Source organism: Piliocolobus tephrosceles, chromosome 2 (genome assembly GCF_002776525.5).
Source record: "Piliocolobus tephrosceles isolate RC106 chromosome 2, ASM277652v3, whole genome shotgun sequence".
Taxonomy (NCBI): Eukaryota; Metazoa; Chordata; class Mammalia; order Primates; family Cercopithecidae; genus Piliocolobus; species Piliocolobus tephrosceles.
Genome location: NC_045435.1, coordinates 9,584,471 through 9,596,665, shown reverse-complemented (window position 1 = coordinate 9,596,665; position 12,195 = coordinate 9,584,471). Strand labels below are relative to the sequence as shown.

Sequence of the window (12,195 nt, the reverse complement as noted above, 5' to 3'; positions counted from 1 at the left end):
TGGTTCTCTTCCTAGAATTTCTTTATTCACTATCCCATCACAACCTGCCACATTTTCCATTCACTGAAATGTTGTTTTTCAAGATCCCTCAATACCACTTCCTCAGAAAAGCCTCTTTGAATCTCTGTGTGCCCTTACCTCCATGCTGGTGCCATTTCCACAACTTAGTGTTTTCCTTGTGTTTTACCTGTGAATGTAACTTAGGCTTAGAAGAGCTATGCACATATGACCATCTATTTACCCATTCTAAGCTGTGTACTTCTTGAGGGCAGAGACAACGTGTTAATTTCCTATATGTTTGTATTTATATCACTTTTATCTAGCGAAGCACCTAGCTCATAATGATCACTAACTAAATATGTGATAAATTGGATACATGACTGCTAAGAAAATGAATTATGCATCTTTCACTGATGTTTCTTGAAGCTTACTTTTCCACTTTTATTATTTCAGAATGTTGACAAAGAAACTCTGAGATATAACCCAAGACCTGGGAAGGTAAGGATAACTTTCTCAAACTAAGATAAAGGTTAAAGATTAGGTGACTTTCAGGCTTGAGGAATTTAATATACGTGACTTAGAAAATGATTTCAAGGATTTAACATCTAAAGTAACATTTGCTTTTGTATATTTAGGATGTTTATTTCTATGTTCTAGGACATTTTAGAATTTAAAATACATTCTAAAAATTAGTTATTGTAGCTACTTACTGCTATTTACTGTGTTGCAGATGGTTGTCTATGATCTCCATGAAAGTAAATATAAACAAGAAGTCTACTGTAATATTCCTGATGCTACATCATGGTCTTTTCCAAATGGAGTTCTAATAAAAGTTGTAAGGGGCTGGTAAGAAGTCTCTTAAAATTTTATAGCATATTTTCTTAAAGTAAATGTGTCTTCTTGCTGTTAATGCTTTTTTTGCTATTTTTTATTAAAGTCATATTTTCCTTCCTCTACTTTTCGACAGAATATTTTGAAACATTATTGTTAGTGTGTTATAACTTAATTGTTCTCTTTATTTACTATGGTATAAAATATAATCTGTTTTTAGTGCTTAAGCCAGTAAGTTGCAAGACCTAATCTATACAATCAGTACCATTCTGTAACTGCATTATTAGCAGATAGATTTGGCAAGTTTGGGTGAATGCTTCAGTTGAGTGAAGCATAGCTTTGAAAATGAGTTCAGAATTTGTGGGATGCTGAGGAATGTGAAGGCCACATAGTTAAAGTTATTCGTATAACTTGCTCAGAAGTGAAGGAATCTTTGTATGGTCTAAAAATGAGGGGCAACCACATCTGTTTATTATGGACCATGAGCCATGGACATGCTGGAGCCAAAATTTATCTGTCCAGTGTTTAGGTTACCCAGGTAAGCATTCACATCTTAAATCATATGGTGTGATCTCATCTTCATATAATAAAATGGGGCTTGTGTCCTGTGTTACTGAGCAACAAGAAAATTAGAAGTATAATTTGGAATTGTTGCACTATTGTTTTTAATGCAACTGTATAGTTTTGTATAGACCACATCTATAAAGAGCATACATACCTAAATATAGACATAGAAATGTATTATGGTACTATGTTCAGAAAGTATTTCTATTTCCAAGGTATATGCACTTTTATTTTTTCTTTCCTATTCACCTATACTTAAATTAGCATATACCATTGTTTCAAAAAAATAGAGTTATATGCTAATAGTGGAAGATATCCCAGCTTAAAAAATTTAAGTAGACAAAATGGTCTGTGACTTATATGCCTCAGTTCTTAGAAAATTAAATAAAAGTCATCATTGCATTTATCTTTGTTTAGCTGGATTTTATATGAGAAACCACATTTCCGAGGTCAGAAATGTGTGCTGGAAGAAGGGGAAAAGGTGTTAAATCGTGACTGGATTCTTCAGAACAGAAGGCATCCACAAAGAAACTTTGTATTGGGTTCTATCAAACGTGTCTTAAAGGTAACAACTGTAGATTTTTCTCCTGTTTTTTATTTGATTTTATTTGTCATATAGTAAACCTGTGCTATGACCTGGCAATGTTTACAAATCATTGCTAATTTTTGTGCTGTTACTAATCTTCATTATCATATTGATAATCTTTTGAGTTTATGCAAATAGAGTGAATGGTAATTAAAAATATTAACCAGAGGTAATCTAGTTTATAAAATGTTACATGGGCTGGGCGCGGTGGCTCACACCAGTAATCCCAGCACTTTGGGAGGCTGAGGCGGGCAGATCACCTAAGATTGGGAGTTCAAGACCATCCTGGCCAACATGGTGAAATCCTGTCTCTACTAAAAATACAAAAATTAGCCGAGTGTGGTAGTGCAAGTCTGTAATCCCAGCTGCTCTGGAGGCTGAGGCATAAGAATCACTTGAACCCAGGACATGGAGGTTGCAGTGAATCGAAATCGTGCCACCGCACTCCAGCCTGGGTGACAAAGTGAGACTCAGTCTCAAAAAACAATAATAAATAAAGATATAAAATGTTACATGATGTACTATATATTTTTTAACAGGATTATACTATTGCTATTAAAATATGCTAATAGGAATAGTATACTCCTATTATAATAGCATACTATATACTATACTGTAATAGTATACTACTATAGTAGTATACTACTTTATTAGTGTACTACTATAATAGTATACTACTGCTCCTACTGTAATACTCCTAGTGGTATATAATAGTATAGTATTGGCTGGGCACTGTGGCTCACACCTGCAATCCCAGCACTTTGGGAAACTGAGGTGGGTAGATCACTTGAGGTCAGGCGTTCGAGACCAGACTGGCCAACATGGTGAAACCCTGTCTCTACTAAAAATACAAAAATTAGCCAGATGTGGTGGTGGGCAGCTGTAACCCCAGTTTCCCAGGAGGCTGAGGCAGGAGAATCACTTGAACCTGGAGGGCAGAGGTTGCAGTGAGCTGAGATCATGCCACTGCACTCTAATCTGGGCAACAGAGCAGGACTGTGTCTCATAACAATAATAATAATAACAATAGCAGCATAGTATTATAGAATACTCCTAATTAGTATACACTGTTCCTAATTAGGAGTATACTATTCAGGAATATTAGAAATTCCTTATTGATTTCCAGATATACATTTTCCTAGTGTAGATTGCTTCTACTTATTATAGACATGTGTGTGCATGCATGATGTGTGTTAGGGGAAATAGGGGAGGATTGGAATAGGAAGGGAAGGTATTGTGTTTTATTTTTCCATTTAAACAATATTAATACTAAGATGAGAAGGGTCTTCCAATATAATAAAATATTTTGTATGAAGTTCTGTGGTAGTGTAGAGGAGGGGTTAATTAGTGATAAGGACATCTCAGATAAGGACAGAATTCTCCTCACAGGTATTCTTAAGATTTCCTTCAACAGTAACATAATATGTGATACAATACAGTTACTTATGTGACAGTCATGGATATATGTAGTTTTCAAGTTATGGAGATTTCATTTGTATACATAAAAAGTATAAATTGAGAGGAACACCATCATGATGACTTGGATTGTTATTATTAAACTCTTGATAGTAGTCTGTAGCATTCAGAGAAATTAAATATAGCCTACAGAAAAACTCAAGTTATAAAGGGTGTCTGCACGTGTTTTACGTGAATCAATACTGTCTGCCAAACTCTTAAGTAAACCTATATTTAACACATATTTGTGTCTGCTTTTGAGCCAACACTGTGGTGTGCACAGGGAATAGAAATACAAGTGAGATACGGTTCCTTACTTCAGCTTGCTTAAAGACTCGGGGAGAGCAGCTGAGCCACATGATTATATGATGTGAGAAGTGTTCTCCAGGGCCCTCTGGGCACACAGAAGAAACAGCTCACCTTTGGGAAGAGGCATGTCACCTGGAGGAGGTGGCACCTGTTTGGAATGTTGCAAGGACTAACAGGAGTTAAGCAGTCTAGGAGATATGAGGGAGGTCCTGGCAGAGCCACTTTTGTCAGATGCAGAGGTGAGCTTTGGTGGCCTAGTGTAATTCAAGGAGATTAAGATGGCTGAAGTGGAGAGAGCAATGTCCATTTTCATTGAAAGATATAACTGCCGTCAGCTCAGTTCTGCAGATAACCATCTGAGTGCTCACTCGATTAACTCAACTAGAAATTCCTTGAAAAAATGACTAGTTAGTTTGTAACTGTACTCTTTTAAGATTTATATAACTTGAGGTTTTGTGCTTTCTTTGTGAAATCAGGCACTATGCCAAGGCCTGGTGGGAAAAAACAAGTAATTTATGGCAAACAGCCACCTCTCTCAACCCCCCCTGAAATCAAACAATAAAATCAAACAGATTTAATCTGGTGAGCATAGATATTTGAATGGATATTTGCACGTCCACCATTTGTTTAGACTATATTATAAGAAAGAGTAAGTCAGGCTTGTACTTTTTCCTCCAGTGTTTGTTCTTGGAATCATTTCTTTTCTTAGTTGCAGTGTCAGTGCCCGTGTATCTCGAACAGGTTAACAACTTTTAGTGAGGAAGGAAAATAAAACTATTGAGCATTGAATGAAAGAGGCATAAGCCTTGTTTAAATATGTTACAAAGTAATAATTAGGCATCAAACTTCTTCCTTTTTCCGACGTTGTCAAAATTCTGCCTATCGATGCTTCACTTTCATGGTGGTTGTTTCCATGCCAGATTCACTTCTGCCTATTCTATGCCAACTTTATCGTGTTGAATCATCTTTATATTAGTTGTTTTCATCATTGTAGTCAAGACTCTAATGTCCTTATAGATAATTCTTCCATGACGTCTTCACTTTAGAGTACACCACCCAAACAAACATTGTTTGTACAACACAATGCAGAGGAAATTTGTTTGTGTGACACAGTTAGTTATGTATTTTATTACTGTAACTCAGATCCCTGGGGGGACATTAATATGGAAATATTTGAAATATTGTTACTAGAACTCTATTATTAACAGCATACAAAAGAGCCTTGAGGATTGACAGGTATAGCAGACACCCTCAGTTATCAGTATGTAGATTCCAGCTAAGGGTTGTCTTTGTCCCCAGGGAAAATAATTGGGGGTGAAGGTAGTAACATGGTGAATCTTGATTCAAGTGCTTTCTTTTGTAAAATTAGAATAAATTAATATTGCAAATTACTATGTTTACTGTGTATTTAAGTCTTTTTTTAAAGATATGCCATTTTTCTTATGGTAAAATCTGTTGTTAGATCCAGAACTGAGGTATCTTATGTAAGGTAGAGACAAATAGATTTTCTTACTGTGTTTGTTAACTGTGATTTTGTTAACTATAACTATAAAACTGTCTTCATTCTTACTAATTGCTATAATAGTATACGTTTGCAAATTTCACTGATCTATTTGCAAAGTGTAGCAGGACTAAAAAGTATACAAGGAAGACATATAAACTTAAATTGTTTATTGTTTCTAGGTTACTATAAAGCGCCTTTCAGTTGCTGGTGTTTGACTTTCTTTGTCCATCAAGAATTATACATATGTTTTGCAAAGCATGCTATTTCTGTGAATAGCCACCGTGAAGATAGAACTTAACAGTGAAATATTTTTCAGTCAACTAGAGCAAAAATTAGGTTTCTAGTGAAGATAACAGCAAACATATGCCTTCTCATTTTTGTTTATTTTCATATTTTAGTGATTACACTTTTGCTATTATACCATTTCCATCTGTGTTGTTGTAGACTTGAATGCTTCTTAGCTTTTCCCTTTTAGAGTACACCACCCAAACATTGTTTGTACAACACAATGCAGAGGAAATTTGTTTGTGTGAGACAGTTAGTTATGTATTTTGTTACTGTAACTCAGATCCCTGGAGGGACATTAATATGGAAGTATTTGAAATAATGTTACTAGAACTCTATTATTAATAGCATACAAAAGAGCCTTGAGGATTGACAGGTGACTGTTCTAAACATTTCTGCTTATTTTTGAAATGAAACGTTAGAATGAAGTATGCTTTTATACTTTAAAGGGTATTTTTAGATTATGCTTCTTTAGTATTTTGCATTTTAGAACCAATTTCCTGAAAATGTGATGTATAAACTTGCTTGCTTTTGTATATTAATAGAATGATTGAGAATTCAGTTTGGGGAAAAGTTGAAAAATCAGAATATTATACTTTTAGAATTGCAAAATTTAAATAGAATTGTTCAGTCTCTTATAAATGCCACCTCTGTTATTACATTTACCTATTTTATTAAAGCATATGCATTTGAATCTCACAGTGTCATAGGGGATAATTACTAAAACTTGAGTTGTATTGAGTTCTATCATTAAATACTCATGAGTATTGAGATAGTGTGTTCAGACAGAAGTGTATCTGTAATTTCAGAGAAGGGAAAAAATAATTGTAATTTTGATTCCCTAAGAAGGGATGAGGTCTTTTTTGAGTTAGAACTTGACTATTAGAAGAGATTTTTGAAAGTAAGAATACAAAGAATTATTTCTTTAGTTGAGATAGGGGAAATATCTGCAAAGCTTACAGAGGCTGGAGTGGAAGTGGAGATAGCGTGAGGACCAATATGACTGCAGAGTTGTAGGAAGTTAGTGTGGATCACTAGTTTGGTGCCCTATTATAGAAAGACAAACAGAAACATGAATTTGATGTGCTTGGGTCTGAAACCAATGAGTTTCTTGAGGAAAGTGATGTTCTAACAAGTTCAGCTGTCTAAAGAGTAGTAGCTAGTGCTTGACTAGTGGTTGTAAGTAGGCCTGTAATCAAAGTTTGGGCCTAACTTAGGGTTGTGACAGTGGAAATATGTAAGAAGAGATATGCACAAGGGAAATGTTTAAGGAAGGTCTCACAGGACAAAGAGTGCATAATTTTTTAAGACTGTGATGGAGTAAAGGGTCAATTCCATAATGCTTTTCTTCTTCAAACCTACTGCACTAGGAAATGCAGTCCTACAGGGAGGAAAACAGATTTCCTTTACCCTCACCTCTAATGACTATTTCTTTTGTCAATGTAAATTAGGTAAACACTGAAGAGGGTGCTGCTTCTCTACTTGTTTTTTTATATCCCCGATGAGATCAGCTTTTATTGAACTCTCTTCCTCCCTTATGGTTTTATTACACTTCTAAGAAGGAAGGCGTACAGACATCTGGCACTCAAATAGTTTGGTAACTCTGAAATCTGAACTCGATTTGGTAACTCTAAGCATTGCTTAATGGAAAGAATCTTTAAAAATCAAAGCAGAAAAATTGGGACAATAATTTTTCCATAAAATGTATAATTTTCATGTTATTAACAACTTTTTTTAGAAAAACTTATTTTTTAGGAGAAACAATATTTCCTTTATGTTTTCTTTGTGAAGAAATTCAACTCGATAATGAGAACAGTGTAACTATATGTCCAGGACGTTGAGAAGACTAGACTGTGTGTCTCTAGTTGATTTCAAAGCCAAATTATTAATTTTTTTCAGGACTGCAGCATTCCAGAGATAGAGCTTTTCCCACAATCTGACCCAGCCTGTTGTCCTGTCTACATACAGAGAGCAGTCCCCAACTTGGAAGAACTGAGTATCTCCAAATCTATGTCCTTCACTGTGAAGTCAGGAGTGTACGTATCAGTTCCTTTTTATTATAGTGATTGATGGCCACCAAAGTTAACTTTTTGTTTCATATTTCAGTAGATGACATACATATTTCTAAAGTTTCTAGCTAATGTTTATACTCTCAGTCACCCAAGAAAGACTGCAGGGGTTAAAAGATTCTTTCTTTGGATCTAACTAGAGCTTTGATATATGATTCACAGGAGCAGGTATAGAATTCTGAGATGTAGTTCTCGATACATGGATCTGTTGTCTTTTCATCCAACAAATTCTGTGATTGAGAAATAAAAGCACGTCCCTGGCCTAAAATTTTGGAGCCTGAACTATTTCTAGGGTGTCTAAGTTCTAATAGTCACTCACTGCCTCTGTGGTATCAGGCACATACGGCTTTTTTGTTTATGACTCCTCTGTTCCTGAAAAGCAGATGGTGTTACTCTCATATTATATATGGGTGATTTGTCCCAGGCTACTAGCTGGTAAGCATGGATTTGATACTAGGCCTCTCTCTTTCTAGAGGTATCTGTAGGATGATGGGTCTAAGTTCAGTCTTAGTTCATTCCCAGATTGACTTGACTCCAAACCCTGTGGATATCTGGCTCACCATGAAACCCTCTGCTCCCTCACTGTTTTTGTTTACTCTGATGATGGTTGGTGTACAATTTGGGGGTCACTGTAGGACAACTTTTTTGTCCCCCCTACATGTGAATTAGAACTCGTGGGCAGGCCAGCCGTGTGTGGTAGCTTGTGCCTGTAATCTCAGCACTTTGGGAGGCCAAGGTGGGTGTTCCAGAACAGCCTGACCAACATGGAGAAACCCCATCTCTACTTAAAAAATACAAAAAAATTAGCTGGGCATGGTGGCACATGCCTGTAATCCCAGCTACTTGGGAGGCTGAGGCAGGAGAATCGCTTGAACTCAGAAGGCAGGGGATGCGGTGAGCTGAGATCGCGCCATTGCACTCCAGCCTGGGCAACAATAGCAAAACTCTGTCTCAAACAAAACAAAACAAAACAAAACAAAACTCTTGGGCAGGCCAGTAATTGGCCGTGTCCATGAGGAATGTCTGTAATTATCAAGCTTAGCTGGAAGATGGGTCTTTTGGGAATCTGATTGCAAATACTCTTCCTTAGGCAGCCAATAGAACTGATATTGATTTTAAAAATGTGGCTCAAAGTGTAAAACACCTTGTGGAATCCCTGCCTCTGATTGTTCCAGTTTAAAAAAGAATGGAATATAGTAAAATTTGTTTTGATTTTCTAATTATTTCCCACTTGAATTAAAGGTGCCACATGTTTTAGGTATCGGAAAAATAAAAGTAATGCCTAATGATTGGAAAACATATTAGACTTATATGTTTACTCTAAGGCTAGATAGCTTATTATAGGATGGATAATGTGTGAATGTAAATACTTAATAACATGGTAACTGTTACCGTTATATAATGTCTGGCTCTCACTTTGAGTGCGTTTTACTAGTGTAATTCTGTGATGGAGGATTTTTTTTATCTTGCTGGCACTTTTTACTTACCGAACCAGACTGAATCAGTACTGTTATACTTTAACTAACTATCTATCTTTATATAGTTGGCTTGCCTACCCAGATATTAATTTTAAGGGACAAGCTACAGTTCTGGAGGAAGACCATGGGCTCTTTGAGATTTCTACAGGAGAAATGAAATCATTACATCCGCTTCAAATGGTAAGCAAATTTAAAAAGAAGCATTCCTTTTCCCAAGTACCCATGAATCCAAAATTAAATAACCATGATGGTTGCTCTTGCATCTCAATCTCAAGAAGTGAGTATGTGTACCACTGAATTGGCAAACTATTGTACTGTAGTGCCTTCAGTATTTACAGTATTTCTTTTTTGTTGCAAACATTTACTTGAGTGGCAAACTGTTCAATTAAACACTGGCTATGTGATAAACCATTTTTGGTTAGTCTGTGTCCTTTAAAAACATAGCCGCTAGGACAAACTAAAACATTTTAAGAAATATCACAATGTAGAGTAGCACTTGAAACAGAAAAAAAACCTACAGAATTGGGGTTTTTGTAGGGAAAAAGTTACTTTTCATGCTGTGCAACTTTGAGATCACAAAGACAGTGCATGTGATCAAAAGTGTTGGTTGAACTTGGAAAGGTTAGTGTGGTTAGCTCAGTGCTCTAATTTAGAAAGCCCAAATAATTGTAGGGAAGACTTTTGGATTAGCTGGCTAAGAAATCTACTCTGCTGAGATTTCTAAGTTTACTAGCAATACCACTCTTCTTTTTGGGACACTCTGAAGTGGGATTAAATTGGTCATGTGTAGTCAAGGACTAAAGTTCAGTTTCCTTCCTCATAGTAGTTGTAATCTGGAAAGTGTATCCTTAAGATTTCTTGCCCCATCTACATTGACGAGGAACACTATAACTTGGTTTTGACTACTATAGAGTTCTATATTTAAAATTTAAAATTTAGCACAATTTAAATTTGACTGATGTGTAATCTTCACTGATTAGATTTTTATGTAACTTATATATATCACTTTCAGATATTACATTCAAATATTTTAAATATTTACCTAATATTAAACTATCTTGTCATCTTAAGGGTGGACTGAAAGTGGAAATGCCCATGAACTTAAAGGTAAGTCTTGAACTGATTTTTGTAGCAGGCTAAAGAGTCTCAGGATTAATATTTAGGTATTTTGAATTATTGGAATAAAAAGTACCTCCACATATGATTATACTTAGCTAATGGATTTGGGGGAGGTGGGAAGTGAATGCACAAAATGTTTGATGAGGGCCCACCCTGTGGCTGTGAATGGAGAGTGGGATCAGTCTGCAAAGATGGAGGTCTGTACCAATAAATCAGTCAGACTCACTAGATTTCTGCTGTGGGATGGAAAGGTGATAGGTTTGATTTTTGTTTTGGAGGAGGGGACTTGAGATAGCAGGTAGTTATTAAAGTGGAGGTATCTAGCAGGCCTTTGGGAGTGATGCTTAGGAAGGTGATCAAGGCTGATCAAAAGGAAGTGTAGGTAACTCTTACAGATAGATGGCAGTTTGTAAGTATGAGCATCCAAAGGGAAGAGTAGAGGCGAGGCAATGAAAACGGGTGGCAGTGGTGCCAGGATCAAGCAAATTCAGGGAAAGAAAGGAGGAAACAGAATTACGAAGTATTTTTAGAGAGAGAAGGCAAACCAGTACAGTGATAAAAGATGCAAACAGGCCTGCCTATAATTTGGTTACAGCACCTGCAGAGGCAGGTGTGAAAGCAGGGATTCATTTGTCTTCCTCTTCTTTAAAACAAGACACAACTCCTTCAACTCTCCCATTTCTGGGCTTTCTCATTTATGGAACTGACTTCCATTCTCTCAGATACATCGATGGGGTCTTTTAAAACTTCTGTGTCTAAGTGTATCTAATATACTTTGATTGTGTGTTGAAATTATACATATTGGAATTTTAAAAGATGCTTGAGCCTGGGCTGCACTCCCAGAGATACCATATTAGTTTGGGCCATGGTCAACAATTTCCAAAGAGTCCTAGGTGATTCTATTTGCAGTCAAGACATAAAAGATGTAGAATGAGCTGTGGTGCTGTCTGAATGCCTTCTGTCTCACGTCTCCTAGTCTGGTCAATCAGGACTTCAGTTGTGACAGGCTGGATCTTCCTTGGACATTTGCAGTTTGATAAGTTGTAGGTGTATATGAATGGATTGGTAATCACAATTTATAAGTCGTTTGATAATAATTTGTGGCTTACTCACCAAAGAATTTGTATTTCTTACTGAGTTTGAATGTGGTCAGCATATGTAACATGTATTAAACCCAAATAAAACTTTGGCATTTCAAATATAGTACCCAGTGCAAACCTAACGTGGAAAAGTGCAGGATCAGTACTATATAAATTTTCCCTAATATTATCACTTTTTAGTCATAAGGCAGCTATAACCTTTTTGATTTAGTGTTTTTAAGCATGGGGTTTATTTGGCAAGATATTGAGTTGACATTTGTGCACAAATTATTCCATTACCCACAAATAGGACCAAGTGAGAGAATGTGGATAGATAAATGCTGTTGTCACTTCCTCATACTTAATGCAGCTGGTATTTGAGAAGGAAAAAAACAGAAAAATAGTAAAGGAGAAATACTATTCCAATCCAAATTTGAAGTAAATGCCAGAAATTTGTTTCTGACAATACGTGTTGCATCCCCTCAATTTAAATCAAATATCCAGTCTTTAGAAATAATATTTTTCGATAATTTCTTATTTTTAAGTAAGTTTTGTATTTAAATTCTAAAATTTGCATGTCTTTCTTCTCAATGAATAGTAGGCCATAGAAGTAGTTAGTTGTAAGAAACAGTATGTATTTTTAAAAGTCAATAGATAATTTGTTGTTATACCCTGGAATCTCAAGAGAGTTCTTTAGGGGAAATTCAATAAGTAGAAGGAAAGTCTATATTAAATTCTGAACACAGGGATATACTTACAAATACTTACAAAGATAATTCAAGAATCAGTTAGTTATAAGGCAGTTTACCCTATGAGATGGTCCTAGTATTTGGGTGACCAAAACAATGTTATCATACTCAGGTATATTATTATAATATGAGAGAAACTTATTATTAAATAAGATATTTTACCTTTA

At 35.7% G+C, this 12,195-nt stretch overlaps 1 protein-coding gene across 1 annotated transcript in view; it reads left to right on the top strand.

Annotated features, from left to right (window-relative positions):
• The window catches only part of CRYBG3 (crystallin beta-gamma domain containing 3), a 129,107-nt gene that overhangs the window by 66,714 nt on the left and 50,198 nt on the right, over positions 1-12,195 (top strand). The window contains exons 5-10 of the mRNA XM_023216027.3: positions 454-498; positions 731-846; positions 1,813-1,960; positions 7,434-7,570; positions 9,147-9,261; positions 10,153-10,188. Of these exons, the coding sequence (XP_023071795.2) occupies positions 454-498; positions 731-846; positions 1,813-1,960; positions 7,434-7,570; positions 9,147-9,261; positions 10,153-10,188 (597 nt within the window). The remainder of the gene's footprint in view (positions 1-453; positions 499-730; positions 847-1,812; positions 1,961-7,433; positions 7,571-9,146; positions 9,262-10,152; positions 10,189-12,195) is intronic.